Below are 20418 nucleotides of genomic sequence, written 5' to 3' on the forward strand. Positions count from 1 at the left end.
AGAGTGATGGAGGGGGGAGGTTCGCTGGCGCAAAAAAGATCGTGTTTCTTTCCTAACATCTTCATAAAATGATTATCTGGGTGGGACAGCAGTAAAACCGTATGGTTCATATTATTATTATTATGTAAAATATTAGATCCGTGTGGGTTATTTAGTTCCAGGATTAATGGAGTCTTGATGCTTCAGCAATAAGGGCAGCCAGTAAATCCTTCATTTGTTTTTTAAATGTATTTGTTATGGAGTTAACGTTACTCTCATAATTACGTTTTCCCCCGTAGGTCCACAGTGCAGCTGGACTTAACAAATCGCATCAAATCGTAATGCTTGATCAAACCACGTGTATGTGTAGAATATAAATTTGAATTAGCACATACTCGCATCAAAAGAAAAAAAAAACAGCTAAAATTCCAAGTTCGTGTTTTTACCCGGTAACCTAGTAGCGAGGTGCACCACAGCCACACTTCATACTTGTTAATTAAATATACATTACTGCGTCCACAGGAAGGTTGTGAGATGCACAGTAAACTATTTGCTTAGTGGCAAAATATAACTAACCCAATGTAACCTAATCTAATTTAACCTAATTTAAAATGAAGAAAGCAGTCTTCAAGTACAAATAGGAAGCGTTAACTTAAGAAAATGACGTTGAGAAGCACGTCAAAATATTGACGAAGTAAATTGAGAACGAGTTAATACGTGAGGAAAACTCAGTCAAGTGGAAGAACAGGGCGTATTGGTGCGCCCTGTACGAGGCTAGCACATTTACGATAGCGCTATTACAATACGTAAAATGTCTTCAAAGTTACATTAGGTCCATAAGCTATTTAACATTTTTATTAAATATGCAACTATGTTGCCAGATATTGGTATGTCAGTATAAAGTACATATTCCCCAGTGCGGTACAACATCTGCACCTGGTGAAGCGCGCCATGTTGTTGGCTGCCACTAGTTGCACTCACACTTTGAGATGACTTAGTCATTCCTTGAGTGCCTTCACTGTTTCTCTCTCAATATTCGTAGTGCTAGTGTTTATCTCTAAAGTATCTCCAGTTCCAGAACCATAGAGCTCAATGTACCTTAAGATTGGCGATGAAATATGCTTACTTGTGAGATTCTACTTGAAATTGTTGTGAGGATTAGAGGATGGTAAAACTTTTCAAGGATAAATGAGTGAGACCACAGATTACTGTATACGGATGCTGCTGCACTGGCCGCCATTAATACCGACTGTTATACTTTCGCACTTCTTTTCATCGAGACCACCGTCCACAGCATCGTCATAAGCAGTTTTATTTGTTGTTCGATCATCGTTCTAAGCCCATTGAAGATCCATCTTACGATAAATACGTCAAGTTATTTTCCTTTATAAATTTACAATGATGGACGGATCACCTGGGACCCAAGAACTCCTCTCGTTTGATGATGCTGAGGAAATGTTGGATACTTCGATTGATGACTTAACTAATGTACATGTCAGTAACACTGAGCCTACTAATGTAGCTCGATCGGTGGAGACTCCAGTTCCACAAGGGGAGGTCAATTACCAATCTTCCATTCATCAGAGTGTAGGTGTACATTATGGCGCCTTCCCGGGGATTTACACACCCTTAACAACATGCAGTTACTCACAGCATAATACTCAACCAGATGGAAATGACTGCTACTCTCTTAGTAATACAACAGACACCAGAGGTCTACAGCGTTGTACTTCAGAAACGCAGTACTCTCAAACATCACAACCAGATGTTAGGAATCTTAATGTACCACCCCAACAAGAGATCATGACACCACCAGCCCATACTAATGCAGACACACAGCAAAGCAACGCAACAGCCAGTGGCGATCAAATTTTGGATAACTTTTACATTAAGCCACGTGAAAGTTCAGGGAGCCAGCCTTTTAACTATAATAATTTATATTTACCTGATATGGACAATTTATCATATTATGAATTTCCCAGTGTTAATAGCCCTCCTGGGCCGTCGCAAGAGGGAAAATCTGGAAGTAGAGCTTTGAACTATATCGGAAGAAATGCTGAGCAAGAAGTTCAGCAGGGAATGCTTACATCCCCAACCTTTCCGTTTAATTCCTTTGAACCTCTGAACAATAGGCAATGGCAAATGAACTCTGGAGCAGGTCGTGATGCCAACAACGATAGCTTGAATCTGCAAGATTGTGGTTCATCACTGCATCATCTTTCAGGAACTAATTCGACACCAAATATACTCATCAGCCCCAATTCAACGCTTAATGAAAGAGAAACATGTGTGTTAAATGAAGACGAAGGCAACATTATCGAGCACAATACCAAGGGTACTATGTGCATCCCTGAAGTCAGCGATGAAGGAATTTGTTCCAACGGGAATGTCTTCCCTACGACTTCAGAACTCTCGACCGGGACCAGTGTCGTGACATGCCCAGGATCGAAACCACCACAAGATCTGCAAAGTCGTTCTCGAAAAAAACAGCGTTCTACCAGAAACAAGGCATATGAACGTCAGGAACCCTACACCAATAAAGAGGAAGAAAAAAAGCGTCGAGATGCTATCAGGGCCAAGAACTGCAGAGACAGGAACAAGGAAAAGATGGAGAAATTAGAAGCTAAGGTCCAGGAGCTAACTAAAATGTATAATAAAGAGCATGAAGAGAAAGATAACCTAAGTAAAGAGAACGATAACCTAAGTAAAGAGAAAGATAACCTAAGTAAAATGATCATCATCCTGCAGCAAGAATTGGAGGGTTGTAAGAACTCCTATGAAAATACGCTGAACTTCCTCAAAAAGAATTATGGCATTGTTCTTCCTCATTATCAGAGCGACAAGTAAGTCAATGATAAACTTTTGAGTTATGTCTCTGGTACTATAAAACTGTTCAAATACTCAGCAGGTAGCTGTTTGGTTAAGTACAATAGCTAGATTTGTCATACTGTTTAGCTTCAGGCACATTTGCAGTGCTACATTACCCACAATTTTTTCGTTTTTTTTTTTGTGTGAATAATAAATTATTAAAATAAATAGCTGTTCTTATGGGCACTATTATTCTTCACATCATGATAGTTAAACTTTCTGTATTCTCATCAGTGTTTTTGAGAGCTTTGCGTATTTGCAGCCCAGAGTTCATAGATGAAGAGATCTTGAAGATTTATGAAATAGTTAATAATCTAAAATACCCAAAACACTTAACTGATAACTTTTAAAATTCCTAGAAATACTTTTTACAAATTCAAAAAAGGCAACGTTATTCAACTGAAATTTTTTCGTTAGGTTCAGAATGATTTTGGGAAAATTATTACACACACAAATTTTCGCTTGCCTTATCTGGCAAGAAAAGCGTTATTTAAACCAAAATCGCAAGTTTCACCTATTAGGCACGACGACGTGCTTTATACATACACACACACACACACACACAATATATATATATATATATATATATATATATATATATATATATATATATATATATATATATATATATATATATATATATATATATATATAGCGTTGAAAAGGTAAAACTGATCAATTAGCAAGAACTAATTTAAAATTAAGTCCTTTATAAAATTTTCTCTTATACGTTTAAAGATTTTTCTTTTCATTTATATTAGTTTAAAAATTAATAATTTTGTACCAAAAGAACCTTAGAAAACTTACCTAACCTTATTATAACAAGCGCAATTTTTTTTGGCCTAATCCAACTAAATATATTTTAGATAAGTTTACAGTAATTTAATAATAAGCAAACACAATGAAATATATTTTTTTCGTTAGGTTCAGAATGATTTTGGGAAAATTATTACACACAAATTTTCGCTTGCCTTATCTGGCAAGAAAAGCGTTATTTAAACCAATATCGCAAGTTTCACCTATTAGGCACGACGACGTGCTTTATACATACACACACACACACACACACACACACACACACATATATATATATATGTGTGTTAATGTTGCAGTTTAAAAACTGTAGTGTAAAGCACCCTTCTGGCAAGACAGTGATGGAGTGAATGATGGTGAAAGTTTTTCTTTTTTGGGCCACCCTGCCTTGGTGGGAATCGGCCAGTGTGATAATAAATAAATAAAAAAAAAAAAAAAAAAAAATATATATATATATATATATGCAATAAGATCACAGTAAACAGGTGATTTCAAAATATGCAAAACAACCACTATGAAAAAATAGAGAAATTCCAAGCGCATTCGTGACTACTCACATTTATATATATATATATATATATGTGCCTGCAGTCTGAAGGAGGGGTGTTAATGTTGCAGTTTAAAAACTGTAGTGTAAAGCACCCTTCTGGCAAGACAGTGATGGAGTGAATGATGGTGAAAGTTTTTCTTTTTCGGGCCACCCTGCCTTGGTGGGAATCGGCCAGTGTGATAATAAAAAATAATAATAATAATAATATATATATAGATATACAGGATGGGTTCCAGCTCTGTTGTAAATTGTGGGACCCATAGCCTCGGAGAAGTGGATAAAAAGGCTTCAAGGAAGAATATTTGGATATATATATATATATATATATATATATATATATATATATATATATATATATATATATATATATATATACATATATGGAGGTACCACCTCTAGAACTTTACTGGGGACCCTCATCCTCAGAGAAGACAATAAAAGTACCTCAGGGAAACCCCAAGGTTCTTCCCGGAGCTGTTTGAATATTTTCTTCTACCACCCCCTATATTTTATATTATATATGTACTATATTAATAGACAGAATACATTGATAGAAAACACAAACATGAGTACATTGGTACAATATATCAAGGGTTATGAATCTCCTCAAACTCCTGCGAAGCTGGACGCGAGCCCAGTATGCAGCATGCGTTTCCCCTCTGGATGGCCACGCTGAGGCACGGAAACATGAAAGTGGCTGCCCTCTGGTCCCTAGTGGTGTCGATGAGTCTGGAACCCAGTTCTTTAAGGAAACGTGTGGCATGTTTTTCCCACGATCCCAAGATTATATATATATATATATATATATATATATATATATATATATATATATATATATATATATATATATATCAATAACAACATTGCGACTAGCCGAGGATTCGAACCCATGTCGTTTTGGTGTGCCTCATGGTGAGCCAAAATCACACACGACGCTTTTACCCACAGGACCATGCAATCCCACAAGAATCACGCACCCAGCAGAGCTAGGTGTTTTACCGTGATCCTACTCTGTTCATGTCTTGACAGACCATGCTCCACTGATACCTTTATTCCAGAACAAACAACCTACTGGAAGGTTAGCCAGATGGACCTTGACTATCCAAGAGTTCAATCCCACCTTTGAGCATTTACCTGGCAAGTCAAATGTAGTCGCAGATGCCTTATCGCGACATGTTAGTATAGTAACTGCAGACCCTCCATTTAGTGCTGAAGATGTAAAGAATGCTCAACGAACAGATCCCATGTGGTCTGGTGTGATTCGATTCCTGCTCCAGGAAGATCTTATTCTGACTGTGAAGCCACCAGCACCCATCAGTGACTTTGTCATGAACCAAGAATTACTGTATCGAACAGCCGAGTTGGGTACTCCTAGCAGAAGAGTATACCAGTTAGTAATTCCACAGTCACTAGTGAATGTAGCTTTACAGCTAGTTCACGATGTACCAGGTGTTGCACACCCTGGTATGGATCGTTCAGTAAAACAAGCCAGATTGAAATACTTTTGGCCTCGTATGGCAACTGATATTTCTGAGTATGTTAAGAAATGTAGTGTCTGCATGCAACATAAAGGCAATGCTAATGGCCCTAATCCAATCCAAGTGTATCCAACTACTAGCGAACCTTGGGAAAGAGTTGCGCTAGATTTGTTAACTAATTTCCAATGTTCCCTCCAAGGCAACAAACATCTGTGTGTTATGGTAGACCATTTCACCAGATATTGTGAGTTAGTTCCTATAGCAGATAAGACTGCCGAGACAGTAGCTAAAGCGTTTAAAGAACGCATTATCTGCAGGCATACCACCCCTAAGTCCCTAGTAACAGATAATGGAGGTGAATTCTGTAATGAAATTCTTGAAAATTTGTGCACCTTGTACAAGATCTCTAAATCCACCATTGTTCCTCATCATCCTGCCAGCAATGGGTTAGTGGAACGAACCAATAAGAAAGTACTTTATGTCTTGAGAGCCACTATCAATCCCAACAGTGAAACTTGGGATGACGTTATACCTGATGTGCAGTGTGCTATAAATTCTGCTTACAATGTTTCTATAGGTGACACTCCACATTATGCATTGTACGGTGTAGATAAACGTTTGCCTTATGAGTTGTTATATTCTAATCCGAAACCAAATTACAACCCTGATGATTTCATAGCAACTCGTACCAGCTTAGCTCAAAGTGTTTTTAGAAGAATCCGTGAAACACTTCATAAATCAACAGCAGAATTTACAAGAGTCGCAAACACTCGAGCAAAGCCATCCAAAATCAAAGTAGGTTCGAGAGTTATGCTGATTAACTTTAACAAAACGTCTGCAATGCCAAAGCTTGATCAAAAGTTTGTTGGTCCTTATCGAGTAGTTGAACATATCACTGGTAATAAGTATAAGGTTAGAGAGATTAGTACTGGTCAGTATAAAGAATCGCATTTAGATCATATGAAGTTAGTATGTGATGATAATGATGTTCCAACCCAGACTAATGTGACAGACTCTGACAATCCTCCTGATCCTGTACTCTCTTCCTCTGATACTCAGTCAGACGATCAACCTGAATGTCGTTATTCCCTACGTACACGACAGGTATTGAGAAATCCTCAAGTATCATTTGTAACATCCAATTCAGATTTGCCTCAAATACAGCATGAGTTAGCCAATGCAACAGAGTTTGATCCTCCCAGAGATGACACCCATTCTGCATATGTCAATCTTACCCTAGCAGAGTTGGGGTTAAATGTAAATAACCTGTATAGATGAATAATTACAGTATCAACTTATCAGTATTCAAGAATTTTTTTTGTGTTCATGTTCTCTCTCATGTCTAGATATGAGTGCACCGAATCTGCCTTTCTGTTAAACACTCTTTCTTTGTATATATTCCTTCCTCAGAATCCGTAGATCACATGAATACAGATCGATAGATCAAATTTCTTTTTTATCACTTGTAATCTCAACGTTGAGTTTCATTCGATGTTCATTTGTTGAGTTTCATTCGATGAGTTGTGCTGTATTATACCTTGTATTGCATTACAGTTTCAGTTACGTAAGCTTCCATTCCAATGTTCTACTTATGTATGTTATAATGTTCAATTGTTGTGTACTTTGACATTGTATAGAATCAGCCCAAGCCGTACACCTGCCATCTCTAGTTTGTATTAGTTGTATGTCGGGACGACATACGTTAGCGTCGCCGAGCTCTCAGTAGTAGTAACCAGTTACCAGTAACCAGTGTACCAGTAGATGACTCACTACCAACCGTCTCTGCCTGAGTCACTGTCTGTATTCATATTGTGCTGACCACAGCAGTATTCAAAGATCCCCTCACATATGGGTACTGTGGGCGGCGGTCAGTCTGACGAGAGTGAGCAAGGAGATAGGTACAGCTGTTTGGGCGCTCCCCACATTATCCGTAATTATACGTACTACCAGCCTACGTGAGTATTACTTTACCCTATCCACGTGTTCGAACTCCCACATGATACCACAAGAATCACGCACCCAGCAGAGCTAGGTGTTTTACCGTGATCCGAGGTCATATGGTGGTGTGGGTCCCTCTGAGCTAATTTCATTCTACTCCCCATTTGGTGTACTAGCCTCCACGAGCAGTATTTTATATTACTGTAATCACGAACGAGGGCTATTGAATCAATAAAAACACTGCGACTAACTGAGGATTCGAGCCCTTGTCATTTTGGCCCGCCCCATGGTGAGCAAAAATCACACATGATGCTCTAACCCACAGGACCATGTAATCCTACAAGAATCACGCGCCCAGCAGAGCTAGGTATTTTACCGTGATTCGAGGACATACAGTGGTGTGGATGCCTCTTAGTAGAATGAAATTAGCTCAGAGGCACCCACACCACTGTATGTCTTCGGATCTCGGTAAAACACCTAGCTCTGCTGGGTGCGTGATTCTTGTAGGATTGCGTGGTCCTATGGATTAGAGCGTCATGGATACAAATACGCTGCGGCAGCGGCAGCGGCAGCAGAGGCAGCAAGCTCTGATATTTTTCTCACCTGCAGAGCCCACCAACGCTTCTATGATGGCCTAATTGCACTCTTAACTGCACTAACGTACGTAGTACCCAGCATGACCTAAGACAATCAACAGCGATACCTACAAACCGAAAAACTACGGATTGAAGTGAAGACTGCCCCTCCATCTCCGAGCACAACCCCGCTGCCAGACTACTACCAACTCCAAGCTCTTAACTATCTTAGTTTCTTCATCTAACAACAGCAACTCCTATACTACTATGAGACCAACTAATAGAAGAAACAGCACTAAGACCAGCAAAGCAGCACCTAGAAATCGACTATTCCTTAGGACGACCCAGCAGGACGCCGGTGCATCATCCACCTCCCTTACAACCTAGAGCGACGCATCAAATCCAATAAAATCCCAAGCTCAGATACCCCACCAAATGACTACCTCACCGGCAACTACCCGAACACACTGTTCCTAGCTCCGACTAACCCATACGAAGTCTCCCTTATTATCAACGCACAAAAAAAACAAGGCAGGAGATTTAAATACCTTACCACCCTTTATATACAAAAAACTGTCACAAGTGCTATCACCAATCATTGCAACACTCTTTAACAAATCCATAGAATCCTCCACCTTCCCTACAGTACTCAAAATAGCAAGGGTCACCCCGATCCACAAAGGAGGAGACCAAACAGAGTTGAATAACTATAGGCCAATATCCAACTTACACCCTCTCTCAAAAATCTTCGAAAAATTAATTCATAAACGAATCTACTCCTACCTTATCTCCCAAAACATACTCAACCCCTGCCAATTTGGATTCAGGCCTAATAAAAATACTAATGATGCTATTATACACATGCTAGAACATATATACACTGCAATAGAGAAAAAAGAAGTCCCACTGGGGATCTTCATTGATTTACATAAAGCTTTTGATACAGTTGACCATGACTTGCTCCACGTAAAATTGTCACACTATGGTATAAGAGGGCACTCCCTCAACTACCTCAAGTCATACCTCAGCAACAGAAGCCAATATGTGTACGCAAATGGGGCAAACTCTTCTGCGCAACCAATTACAGTTGGTGTCCCACAGGGAAGTGTCCTTGGCCCTCTTCTCTTTCTCCTATACATAAATGACCTTCCAAATGCTTCGCAATTACTCAAACCCACACTATTTGCAGATGACACTACATACGTCTTCTCTCACCCGAGCCCAGTCACCCTAGCCAATACTGTAAATACCGAATTACAGAAAATATCTACCTGGATGAGGACTAACAAACTTACACTAAACATTGACAAAACCTACTTCATTCAGTTTGGTAACAGAGCTACAGATGTCCCTCTTAACATAATGATAAACGGATTACCTATCACAAAGCTAACAGAGGGAAAATTCTTAGGTATCCACCTTGATAATAGACTCAAATTTCATACACATATACAACAAATTTCTAAGAAAATTTCCAAGACTGTAGGCATACTATCGAAGATACGGTACTATGTTCCACAGTCAGCCCTCCTGGCCCTATATCACTCTCTTATTTACCCCTATCTCACCTATGGAATTTGTGCATGGGGCTCAACAACAATTAACCATCTCAGACCACTAATTACCCAACAAAAGGCTGCAGTTAGAATGATAACAAATTCTCACTACAGGCAGCACACTCCTCCAATATTCAATACACTAAACCTACTCACCATACAAAACATCCATACTTATTACTGCACCTATTACATACATAGAACACTTAACTCTGATATTAACCCTCCCCTCAAACATCTCCTTGCCAACCTCAACAGAACACATGACCATAACACAAGGCACAGATCACTCTTTGATGTTCCTCGTGTCCATCTCACACTATGCAAAAACTCAATGCACATAAAAGGCCCTAAAATCTGGAATTCATTACCTGTAAATATAAAAGAAACACTACCTGTTTATAAATTCAAGTCTCTTCTCAAAGATCACTTACTCACCCAAAACCAAATAAATACTGAATAACTGAACCTTATAAATTGTATATCTTAAATGTTTCTCACAATTATATCATATAAATGTTAAACCTAAAACCCAATCTAACTTTATTATTTTTTTAAATACACTACCTAACAGAATACTCCATACGACTGAATGTACAACAATGCATGCAACCATATGACCTGTCTTTGTAATACTCATTTGTGCTTTATAGTTATCTGTTTACAATAATGTATTATCACTGATTTCATCATTGCTTAGTTAATTTTAAGCCAGCCCGAAATGCTAAGCATAGTATAAGTGGCTTTGGCATGCTGCTCTTATCTGTATTTTTTTTGTACCTCTGTATGTATGCTCAAATTGTAAATAAATAAATAAATCAACAACAACAAACATGGCCGACTCACCCTCAACACCCAACCAAGCTGACGCTGCAACAACAACACCGACCATGACTGACTCCCTCTCTACCTCTACTACCTTCATAGGATTTAACCCATCTGATATGCTCCCAGGTATGACTAATGATCCTGACATTCTAAAGCACTACATCACCACCCTAACGACGGATAACCTGAATCTTCGTGCTGAAAATATGTCTCTCCGTGCAACAATATCAAACCATGAATCTAAACTACTTCACCTTGAGAACAAGATCAACAACCTTGGACAACAGCTAACATCATCTGGCACAACTGATTTTGGCAAGACCCTCCAATCAGTCACAACCAGTCACTCAGACCAAATAACTTCCCTAAACACGAAGATTGATATTGCCGTCAAGGACTGGAAAATAAACATGGATACCCAATTGAACAATTATTTTACTAACCAAGATGACAAGACAGAGCAAGACAAGTTATCTGATGCGGTAATAATTAACAGTCCAAACTTTCCCAGCAAACTAAACCATTCCAACTGCAAAGCTACAACTCTCCAGATCATACGTGACCACCTACATGTTAATGTACCAGTGTCGGAAATGAAAGAGTCACGGTTACTAGGAAACCAAAGTAGAAAAAGTGTTATGCTCAGATTTCACACACAAGACAGGAAAAAAGATCTAATAATTTCATCTATCAAAGCAAAAAACGATATATACATAAATGAGTCTCACAAGAAAACGACAGAACCTCCTGTACAGAGTGAGAAAACTGAAACGTAAGAATAATGATAAAATTCACCAGTGCTTTGTACGTGATGGACAAATTCTAGTAAGAAAAACAAATGTAGGCCGTGTTTACTACATTACAAATGAAAATGATCTAGGAATCTTCCTTCATGATGCAAACATTACAGAGTCTGACTGATATTAATGACCAATTTCTTACTACGTTAGTGTATGTTACTATGTAATTATTGAACTAATCCCTGTACTATCACCTCCAAGATAGTATTTTACTACCTCATTATCCTATGTGTCCCACACAATTCTTTGTGTGACCCCTTTTGTGTTATTTTCCCAGATTCCCTATTCACAAATTATTATTTGTTAATAGGATACCTACTCTTTATTAATATCTGTATTACCTTTTTCTTTCCTACTTAAGCCCTGTTTAATTTCTCGAATAATCTTACCAAATTTTCCCCTTTTCTCCCTAACTACAAATAACTAACTAGTGTATGTTTCTACTACACTACTGTGCAATTCCTTTACCATCCCTCACTAGCTAGTACCAACTACCTCAAAAAAATATTCCTATAGTGATATTAACTGCTCAAACTTTATGCTATAAGGCAAATCCTACTCTAAGATTATTTTCATATCTTAGTGACTATACTGTGTGTGCAATTAGTGTATATTTCAATTATACCATTGTTCAAGCCCCTTAACTATCTTTTACTAACTAGTACCAACTACCTCATATTATTTTTTTTTTTACTTTTTATAGTACAATATATTGCTCAACTTATTATATATAACAAATCAGATCTTACTCCCAAATCAATATTATATCATAGTGACTATCTGTCATTTTAACTTTGTTTACCATTACTTAATTTAGTCCCTTATATTTTTTCTCTTTTATTTTAGCTTTACATAACAACCTTAGTTCATATATTCACAACTGTTAAAATAATCAAGGTGCTATTCTCAGGTGCTAAAGTGTAATTAGCTCATTATTTCGCCATTATATTCATTTATTTGATTACCACTTTTTTGTTCAGCACAAATTATTTTTGTCCCTTTTATATTGCCTCATTTATTTTAGCTTTAAAGAGCTACCTTAGCTCATATTTTTTTTACATTTGTTAATATAACTCAGGTGCTATTTTATAGGTTTAGAATATTTACTTTGTCTTATACTTAATTCTAACTAAAGATTCACTATAAATCTTATGATAACTAGCATTGATCCTGATACCAACTTCTTATCTAATGACTTAAATGAATCAAACAGTAACTGTAATTACTACACAGAAGAACAATCAAAGGCACTTCTCAGAGCCAACAACAACATAACTGTCTTTAACTACAATATCAGATCTTTAAGCAAACATTACGATGACCTCATAGCATTACTAAATTCCCTGCATGCCAGTATGTCCATCATTACTCTCACCGAAACCTGGCTAAAGCCTGATACTACAGATGTCTATGCCATTCCTGGTTACACAGCCATACACAACTGTAGGCCAGATCAACAAGGGGGTGGCACAGCTATATACTACTCAGACCAACTAGAATGTATCACTAATACTTGCACAAGGGATGAACATGGGGAATATATAATAGCTAAATTCAAATCCAAATACCTACAAAAACCTCTCACAGTGATAAACATCTACAGAGTACCACAGTCAAACATTAGCCGTTTTAGTGAAAACCTAGGAAGTATGATAACTGATGCACGCATGAACAAAGATCACTTACTACTCTCAGGTGACTTCAATATAAATCTCCTACAAGACCAAGACCCACATGTTACTGAATTCACAAACACTATGAGTAACTGCATGTTGCTACCAACAGTAACAAAACCTACAAGAGTTACAGAGACTAGTGTTTCCCTACTAGACCACATCTGGACCAACACCATATCCCCCTTAAGATCAGGCATAATCACAGATAATACCACAGACCATTACCCTACCTTCCTCATAACAAACCTTGGCAAATTACCCCTAGACACTACTAAAGTCACTTTCAGACTTCACAATGAGGCAGCTATCAATAACTTCACAGCAGCAGTGACAAACATTGACTGGCACACTGAGCTAGAAATCTATACAGATATTGACGAATGTATTAATAATTTTCTAAAAAAGACCCAATACCTCTATAACAAGCACTGCCCTAAAAAACTAAACAGATGACTGCGAAGAGACTGAACAGTCCCTGGCTAACACCCAGTATCCTCAAATCCATAAATACAAAGCACCAATACGAAAAACAGTACAGAATGGGCCACATAACCAGAGACCAAACAAAACGTTACTCGTCAATCCTAACCAGCCTAATAAGAAGGGCTAAAAAATTGTATTATGAGAACAGATTATCCAACTTACGAGGTGACATAAAAAAGACCTGGAAAACCCTATCAGAAATACTAGGAACAAAAAAGATAACACGAAATAGCGAAATTGAATTAACAAAACCAGATGAACCCCAATTCCCACCTACTGAAACAGCAAACAGACTCAATGATTTCTTCTCCACTATAGGAAAAAACCTTGCCAATAAAATCCCAAGCTCAGATACCCCACCCAATGACTACCTCACTGGCAACTACCCGAACACACTGTTCCTAGCTCCGACTAACCCAACTGAAGTCTCCCTTATTATCAACAAACTAAAAAACAAGACAGGAGATTTAAATACCTTACCACCCATTATATACAAAAAAGTGTCACAGGTGCTATCACCAATCATTGCAACACTCTTTAACAAATCCATTGAATCCTCTACCTTTCCTACAGTTCTCAAAATAGCAAGGGTCACCCCGATCCATAAAGGAGGAGACCACACAGACTTGAATAACTATAGGCCAATATCCAACTTACACCCTCTCTCTAAAATCTTTGAAAAATTAATCCATAAGCGTATCTATTCCTACCTCATCTCCCACAACATACTCAACCCCTGTCAATTTGGGTTCAGGCCTAATAAAAGTACTAATGATGCTATTATCCACATGCTAGAACATATTTTTACAGCAATAGAGAAAAAAGAAGTCCCACTGGGGATCTTCATTGACTTACGTAAAGCTTTCGATACAGTTGACCGCGACTTGCTCCACATAAAATTGTCGCACTATGGTATAAGAGGGCACTCCCTCGACTACCTAAAGTCATACCTCAGCAACAGAAGCCAATATGTGTGCACAAATGGGGCAAACTCTTCCGCACAGCCAATTACAGTTGGTGTCCCACAGGGAAGTGTCCTAGGCCCTCTTCTCTTTCTCATATACATAAATGACCTACCAAATGCATCGCAACTACTCAAACCCACACTATTTGCAGATGACACTACATACGTCTACTCTCACCCGAGCCCAGTCATGCTAGCCAATACTGTAAATACCGAATTACAGAAAATATCAACCTGGATGAGGACCAACAAACTTACTCTAAACATTGACAAAACCTACTACATTCAGTTTGGTAACAGAGCTACAGATGTGTCTCTTAACATAATGATAAATGGATCACCTATCACAAAACTCACAGAGGGAAAATTCTTAGGAATCCACCTTGATAATAGACTCAAATTTCAAACACATATACAACAAATTTCCAAAAAAAATTTCCAAGACTGTAAGCATACTATCGAAGATACGGTACTATGTTCCACAGTCAGCCCTCCTGGCCCTATATCACTCACTTATTTACCCCTATCTCACCTATGGAATTTGTGCATGGGGCTCAACAACAATAAACCATCTCAGACCACTAATCACCCAACAAAAGGCTGCAGTCAGAATGATAACAAATTCCCACTACAGACAACACACTCCACCAATATTCAAAACTCTAAACCTACTCACAACACAAAACATCCATACTTATTATTGTACCTACTACATACATAGAACACTTAACTCTGACACAAACCCTCCCCTCAAACATCTCCTTACCAACCTTAACAGAACACTTGACCGTAACACAAGACACAGATCACTCTTTGATGTTCCTCGTGTCCATTTCACGCTATGCAAAAACTCAATGCACATAAAAGGCCCTAAAATCTGGAATTCATTACCTGTGAATATAAAAGAAGCACTGTTTATAAATTCAAGTCTCTTCTCAAAAATCACTTACTCACCCACAACTAAATAAATACTGAATAATTGTATCTCATAAATTGTACTGTAATTGGCTTATCTCATAAATATGTATCTCATTATTGTATCTCATAAATGTCAACCTGTGACCCAATCAAACTTTGTTACTATTTAACTTCATTACCTAACAGAATACTCCATTCTACTGATTACACAGCAACACAGTAAATGACCATATGACCTGTCTTTGTAATACTCATTTGTACTAAATTGTTATCTGTTTTACAATAATTTTTGTACCACTGAATATGTCATTGCTTAGTTAATAATCTTAAGTTAATTTTAAGCCTGCCCATAATGCTCTGCATACAAGGGGCTTTGGCATGCTGCACTTTAAAAACTATATTCCTTGTACTTCTCTGTATCATGTTCAAATTAATAAATAAATAAATAAATAAATAAATGTGTGATTTTCACTCGCCATGGGGCGGGCCAAAACGACATGGGTTCAAATCCTTGGTTATTCGCAGTGTTGTTGATTCAATACTACTCGTTCGTAGTTACAATATATATATATATATATATATATATATATATATATATATATATATATATATATATATATATATATATATATATATATATACATGTATATATATATGTGCCGAATATGTAAAACTGGTCAATTAGCAAGAACTCATTTAAAATTAAGTCCTTTCTAAAAATTTCTCTTATACGCTTAAAGACATATATATTTCATTAATGTTAATGTAAAAGTTTATAATTTTGCACCAAAAGAATCTTAGAAAACTTACCTAACCTTATTATAACAAGCGCATTTTAGCCTAATCCAACTAAATATATTTTAGATTTGTTTACAGTAATTTAATACTAAACAAACACAAAGAAATATATTTTCTTCGTTAGGTTCAGAATGATTTTGGCGAAATTATTGCATACACAAATTTTCACTTGTCCTATATGGCAAGATGAGCGTTGCTATTTAAGCCAAGATCGCAAGTTTTACATATTCGGCATGACATATATATATATATATATATATATATATATATATATATATATATATATATATATATATATATATATATATATATATATATATGTCGTGCCGAATATGTAAAACTGGTCAATTAGCAAGAACTCATTTAAAATTAAGTCCTTTCTAAAATTTTCTCTTATACGTTTAAAGATATATTTTTTTCATTAATGTTAATGTAAAAATTTTTAATTTTGCTCCAAAAGAATCTTAGAAAACTTACCTAACCTTATTATAACAAGAACAATTTATTTTAGCCTAACCCAACTAAACAAATTTTAGATTTGTTTACAATAATTTAATACTAAACAAACACAGTGAAATATATTTTTTTCGTTAGGATCAGAGTGATTTTGGCGAAATTATTGCATACACAAATTTTCACTTGTCCTATATGGCAAGATGAGCGTTGCTATTTAAGCCAAGATCGCAAGTTCTGCCTATTCGGCACGACATATATATATATATATATATATATATATATATATATTATATATATATTATGTCGTGCCGAATAGGCAGAACTTGCGATCTTGGCTTAAATAGCAACGCTCATCTTGCCATATAGGACAAGCGAAAATTTGTTTATGCAATAATTTCGCCAAAATCATTCTGAACCTAACGAAAAAAATATATTTCACTGTGTTTGTTTAGTATTAAATTAGTGTAAACAAATCTAAAATATATTTAGTTGGGTTAAGCTAAAATAAATTGAGCTTGTTATAATAAAGTTAGGTAGGTTTTTTCTAAGATTCTTTTATATATATATATATATATATATATATATATATATATATATATATATATCTATATATATATATATATATATATATATATATATGTATATATCTTTCATTCAATGCACCGGCCGTATCCCACCGAGGCAGGGTGGCCCTAAAAGAAAAACGAAAGTTTCTCTTTTTAAATTTAGTAATTTATACAGGAGAAGGGGTTTCTAGCCCCTTGCTCCCGGCATTTTAGTCGCCTCTTACAACACGCATGGCTTATGGAGGAAGAATTCTGTTCCACTTCCTCATTGAGATAACAGGAAATAAACAAGAACAAGAACTAGAAAGAAAACAGAAGAAAACCCAGAGGGGTATGTATATATATGCTTGTACATGTATGTGTAGTGTCACCTAAGTGTAAGTAGAAGTAGCAAGATGTACCTGAAATCTTGCATGTTTATAAGACAGAAAAAAGGATACCAGCAATCCTACCATCATGTAAAACAATTACAGGCTTTCGTTTTACACTCTCTTGGCAGGACGGTAGTACCTCCCTGGGCAGTTGCTGTTTACTAACCTACTACCTAATATATATATATATATATATATATATATATATATATATATATATATATATATATATATATATATATATATATATGTCGTGCCGAATATGTAAAACTGGTCAATTAGCAAGAACTCATTTAAAATTAAGTCCATTCTAAAATTTTCTCTTATACGTTTAAAGATATATTTTTTTAATTAATGTTAATGTAAAAGTTTTTAATTTTGCACCAAAAGAATATTAGAAAACTTACCTAACCTTATTATAACAAGAACAATTTATTTTAGCCTAACCCAACTATATATATTTTAGATTTGTTTACAATAATTTAATACTAAACAAACACAGTGAAATATATTTTTGTAGTTAGGTTCAGAATGATTTTGGCGAAATTATTGCATACACAAATTTTCACTTCTATTTGGCAAGATGGGCGTTGCTATTTAAGCCAAGATCGCAAGTTCTGCCTATTCGGCACGACATTATATATATATATATATATATATATATATATATATATATATATATATATATATATATATGCAATAAGATCACAGTAAACAGGTGATTTCAGAATATGCAAAACAACCTCTGTGAAAGAATAGAGAAATTCCAAGCGCTTTCGTGACTATTCACATTATCATAGTTCCTTGATAATGTGAGTAGTCACGAAAGCACTTGGAATTTCTCTGTTCTTTCACAGTGGTTGTTTTGCATACATACATATATATATATATATATATATATATATATATATATATATATATATATATATATATATATATATATAGGTAGTAGGTTGGTAGACAGCAACCACCCAGGGAAGTACTACCGTCCTGCCAGATGACTGTGAAACAAAAACCTGTAACTGTTTTGCATGATGGTAGGATTGCTGGTTTCTTTTTGTCTCATAAACACGCTAGATAACAGGGATATCTTGCTACTCCTACTTACACTTTGGTCACACTTCACAGACACGCACATGCATATATATATATATATATACATACATCTAGGTTTTTCTCCTTTTTCTAAATAGCTCTTGTTCCTTTTTATTTCTTCTATTGTCCATGGGGAAGTGGAAAAGAATCTTTCCTCCGTAAGCCATGCGTGTCGTATGAGGCGACTAAAATGCCGGGAGCAATGGGCTAGTAACCCCTTCTCCTGTATACATTTACTAAAAAAGAGAAGAAGAAAAACTTTATAAAACTGGGGTGCTTAAATGTGCGTGGATGTAGTGCGGATGACAAGAAACAGATGATTGCTGATGTTATGAATGAAAAGAAGTTGGATGTCCTGGCCCTAAGCGAAACAAAGCTGAAGGGGGTAGGAGAGTTTCAGTGGGGGGAAATAAATGGGATTAAATCTGGAGTATCTGAGAGAGTTAGAGCAAAGGAAGGGGTAGCAGTAATGTTAAATGATCAGTTATGGAAGGAGAAAAGAGAATATGAATGTGTAAATTCAAGAATTATGTGGATTAAAGTAAAGGTTGGATGCGAGAAGTGGGTCATAATAAGCGTGTATGCACCGGGAGAAGAGAGGAATGCAGAGGAGAGAGAGAGATTTTGGGAGATGTTAAGTGAATGTATAGGAGCCTTTGAACCAAGTGAGAGAGTAATTGTGGTAGGGGACCTGAATGCTAAAGTAGGAGAAACTTTTAGAGAGGGTGTGGTAGGTAAGTTTGGGGTGCCAGGTGTAAATGATAATGGGAGCCCATTGATTGAACTTTGTATAGAAAGGGGTTTAGTTATAGGTAATACATATTTTAAGAAAAAGAGGATAAATAAGTATACAAGATATGATGTAGGGCGAAATGATAGTAGTTTGTTGGATTATGTATTGGTAGATAAAAGACTGTTGAGTAGACTTCAGGATGTAAATGTTTATAGAGGGGCCACAGATATATCAGATCACTTTCTAGTTGTAGCTACACTGAGAGTAAAAGGTAGATGGGATACAAGGAGAATAGAAGCATCAGGGAAGAGAGAAGTGAAGGTTTATAAACTAAAAGAGGAGGCAGTTAGGGTAAGATATAAACAGCTATTGGAGGATAGATGGGCTAATGAGAGCATAGGCAATGGGGTTGAAGAGGTATGGGGTAGGTTTAAAAATGTAGTGTTAGAGTGTTCAGCAGAAGTTTGTGGTTACAGGAAAGTGGGTGCAGGAGGGAAGAGGAGCGATTGGTGGAATGATGATGTAAAGAGAGTAGTAAGGGAGAAAAAGTTAGCATATGAGAAGTTTTTACAAAGTAGAAGTCATGCAAGGAGGGAAGAGTATATGGAGAAAAAGAGAGAGGTTAAGAGAGTGGTGAAGCAATGTAAAAAGAAAGCAAATGAGAGAGTGGGTGAGATGTTATCAACAAATTTTGTTGAAAATAAGAAAAAGTTTTGGAGTGAGATTAACAAGTTAAGAAAGCCTAGAGAACAAATGGATTTGTCAGTTAAAAATAGGAGAGGAGAGTTATTAAATGGAGAGTTAGAGGTACTGGGAAGATGGAGGGAATATTTCGAGGAATTGTTAAATGTTGATGAAGATAGGGAAGCTGTGATTTCGTGTATAGGGCAAGGAGGAATAACATCTTGTAGGAGTGAGGAAGAGCCAGTTGTGAGTGTGGGGGAAGTTCGTGAGGCAGTAGGTAAAATGAAAG

General features: G+C 36.5%; 2 protein-coding genes across 8 annotated transcripts in view; one reads left to right on the forward strand and one right to left on the reverse strand.

Moving 5' to 3' along the window:
• Positions 1 to 20418, reverse strand: part of LOC128689855 (uncharacterized) — a 483205-nt gene that overhangs the window by 159181 nt on the left and 303606 nt on the right. The window lies entirely within an intron of this gene.
• LOC128689879 (uncharacterized) overlaps positions 940 to 20418 on the forward strand; it is a 28762-nt gene continuing 9283 nt past the window's right edge. Inside the window, exon 1 of one of the 2 annotated variants that reach the window (XM_070084473.1) lies at positions 940 to 2822. In XM_070084473.1, the coding sequence (XP_069940574.1) occupies positions 1378 to 2822 (1445 nt within the window). In that variant the 5' untranslated portion in view covers positions 940 to 1377. The remainder of the gene's footprint in view (positions 2823 to 20418) is intronic. The other variant, XM_070084476.1, reaches the window with a different exon arrangement.

This window comes from Cherax quadricarinatus, chromosome 1 (genome assembly GCF_038502225.1).
Source record: "Cherax quadricarinatus isolate ZL_2023a chromosome 1, ASM3850222v1, whole genome shotgun sequence".
Lineage (NCBI taxonomy): Eukaryota > Metazoa > Arthropoda > Malacostraca > Decapoda > Parastacidae > Cherax > Cherax quadricarinatus.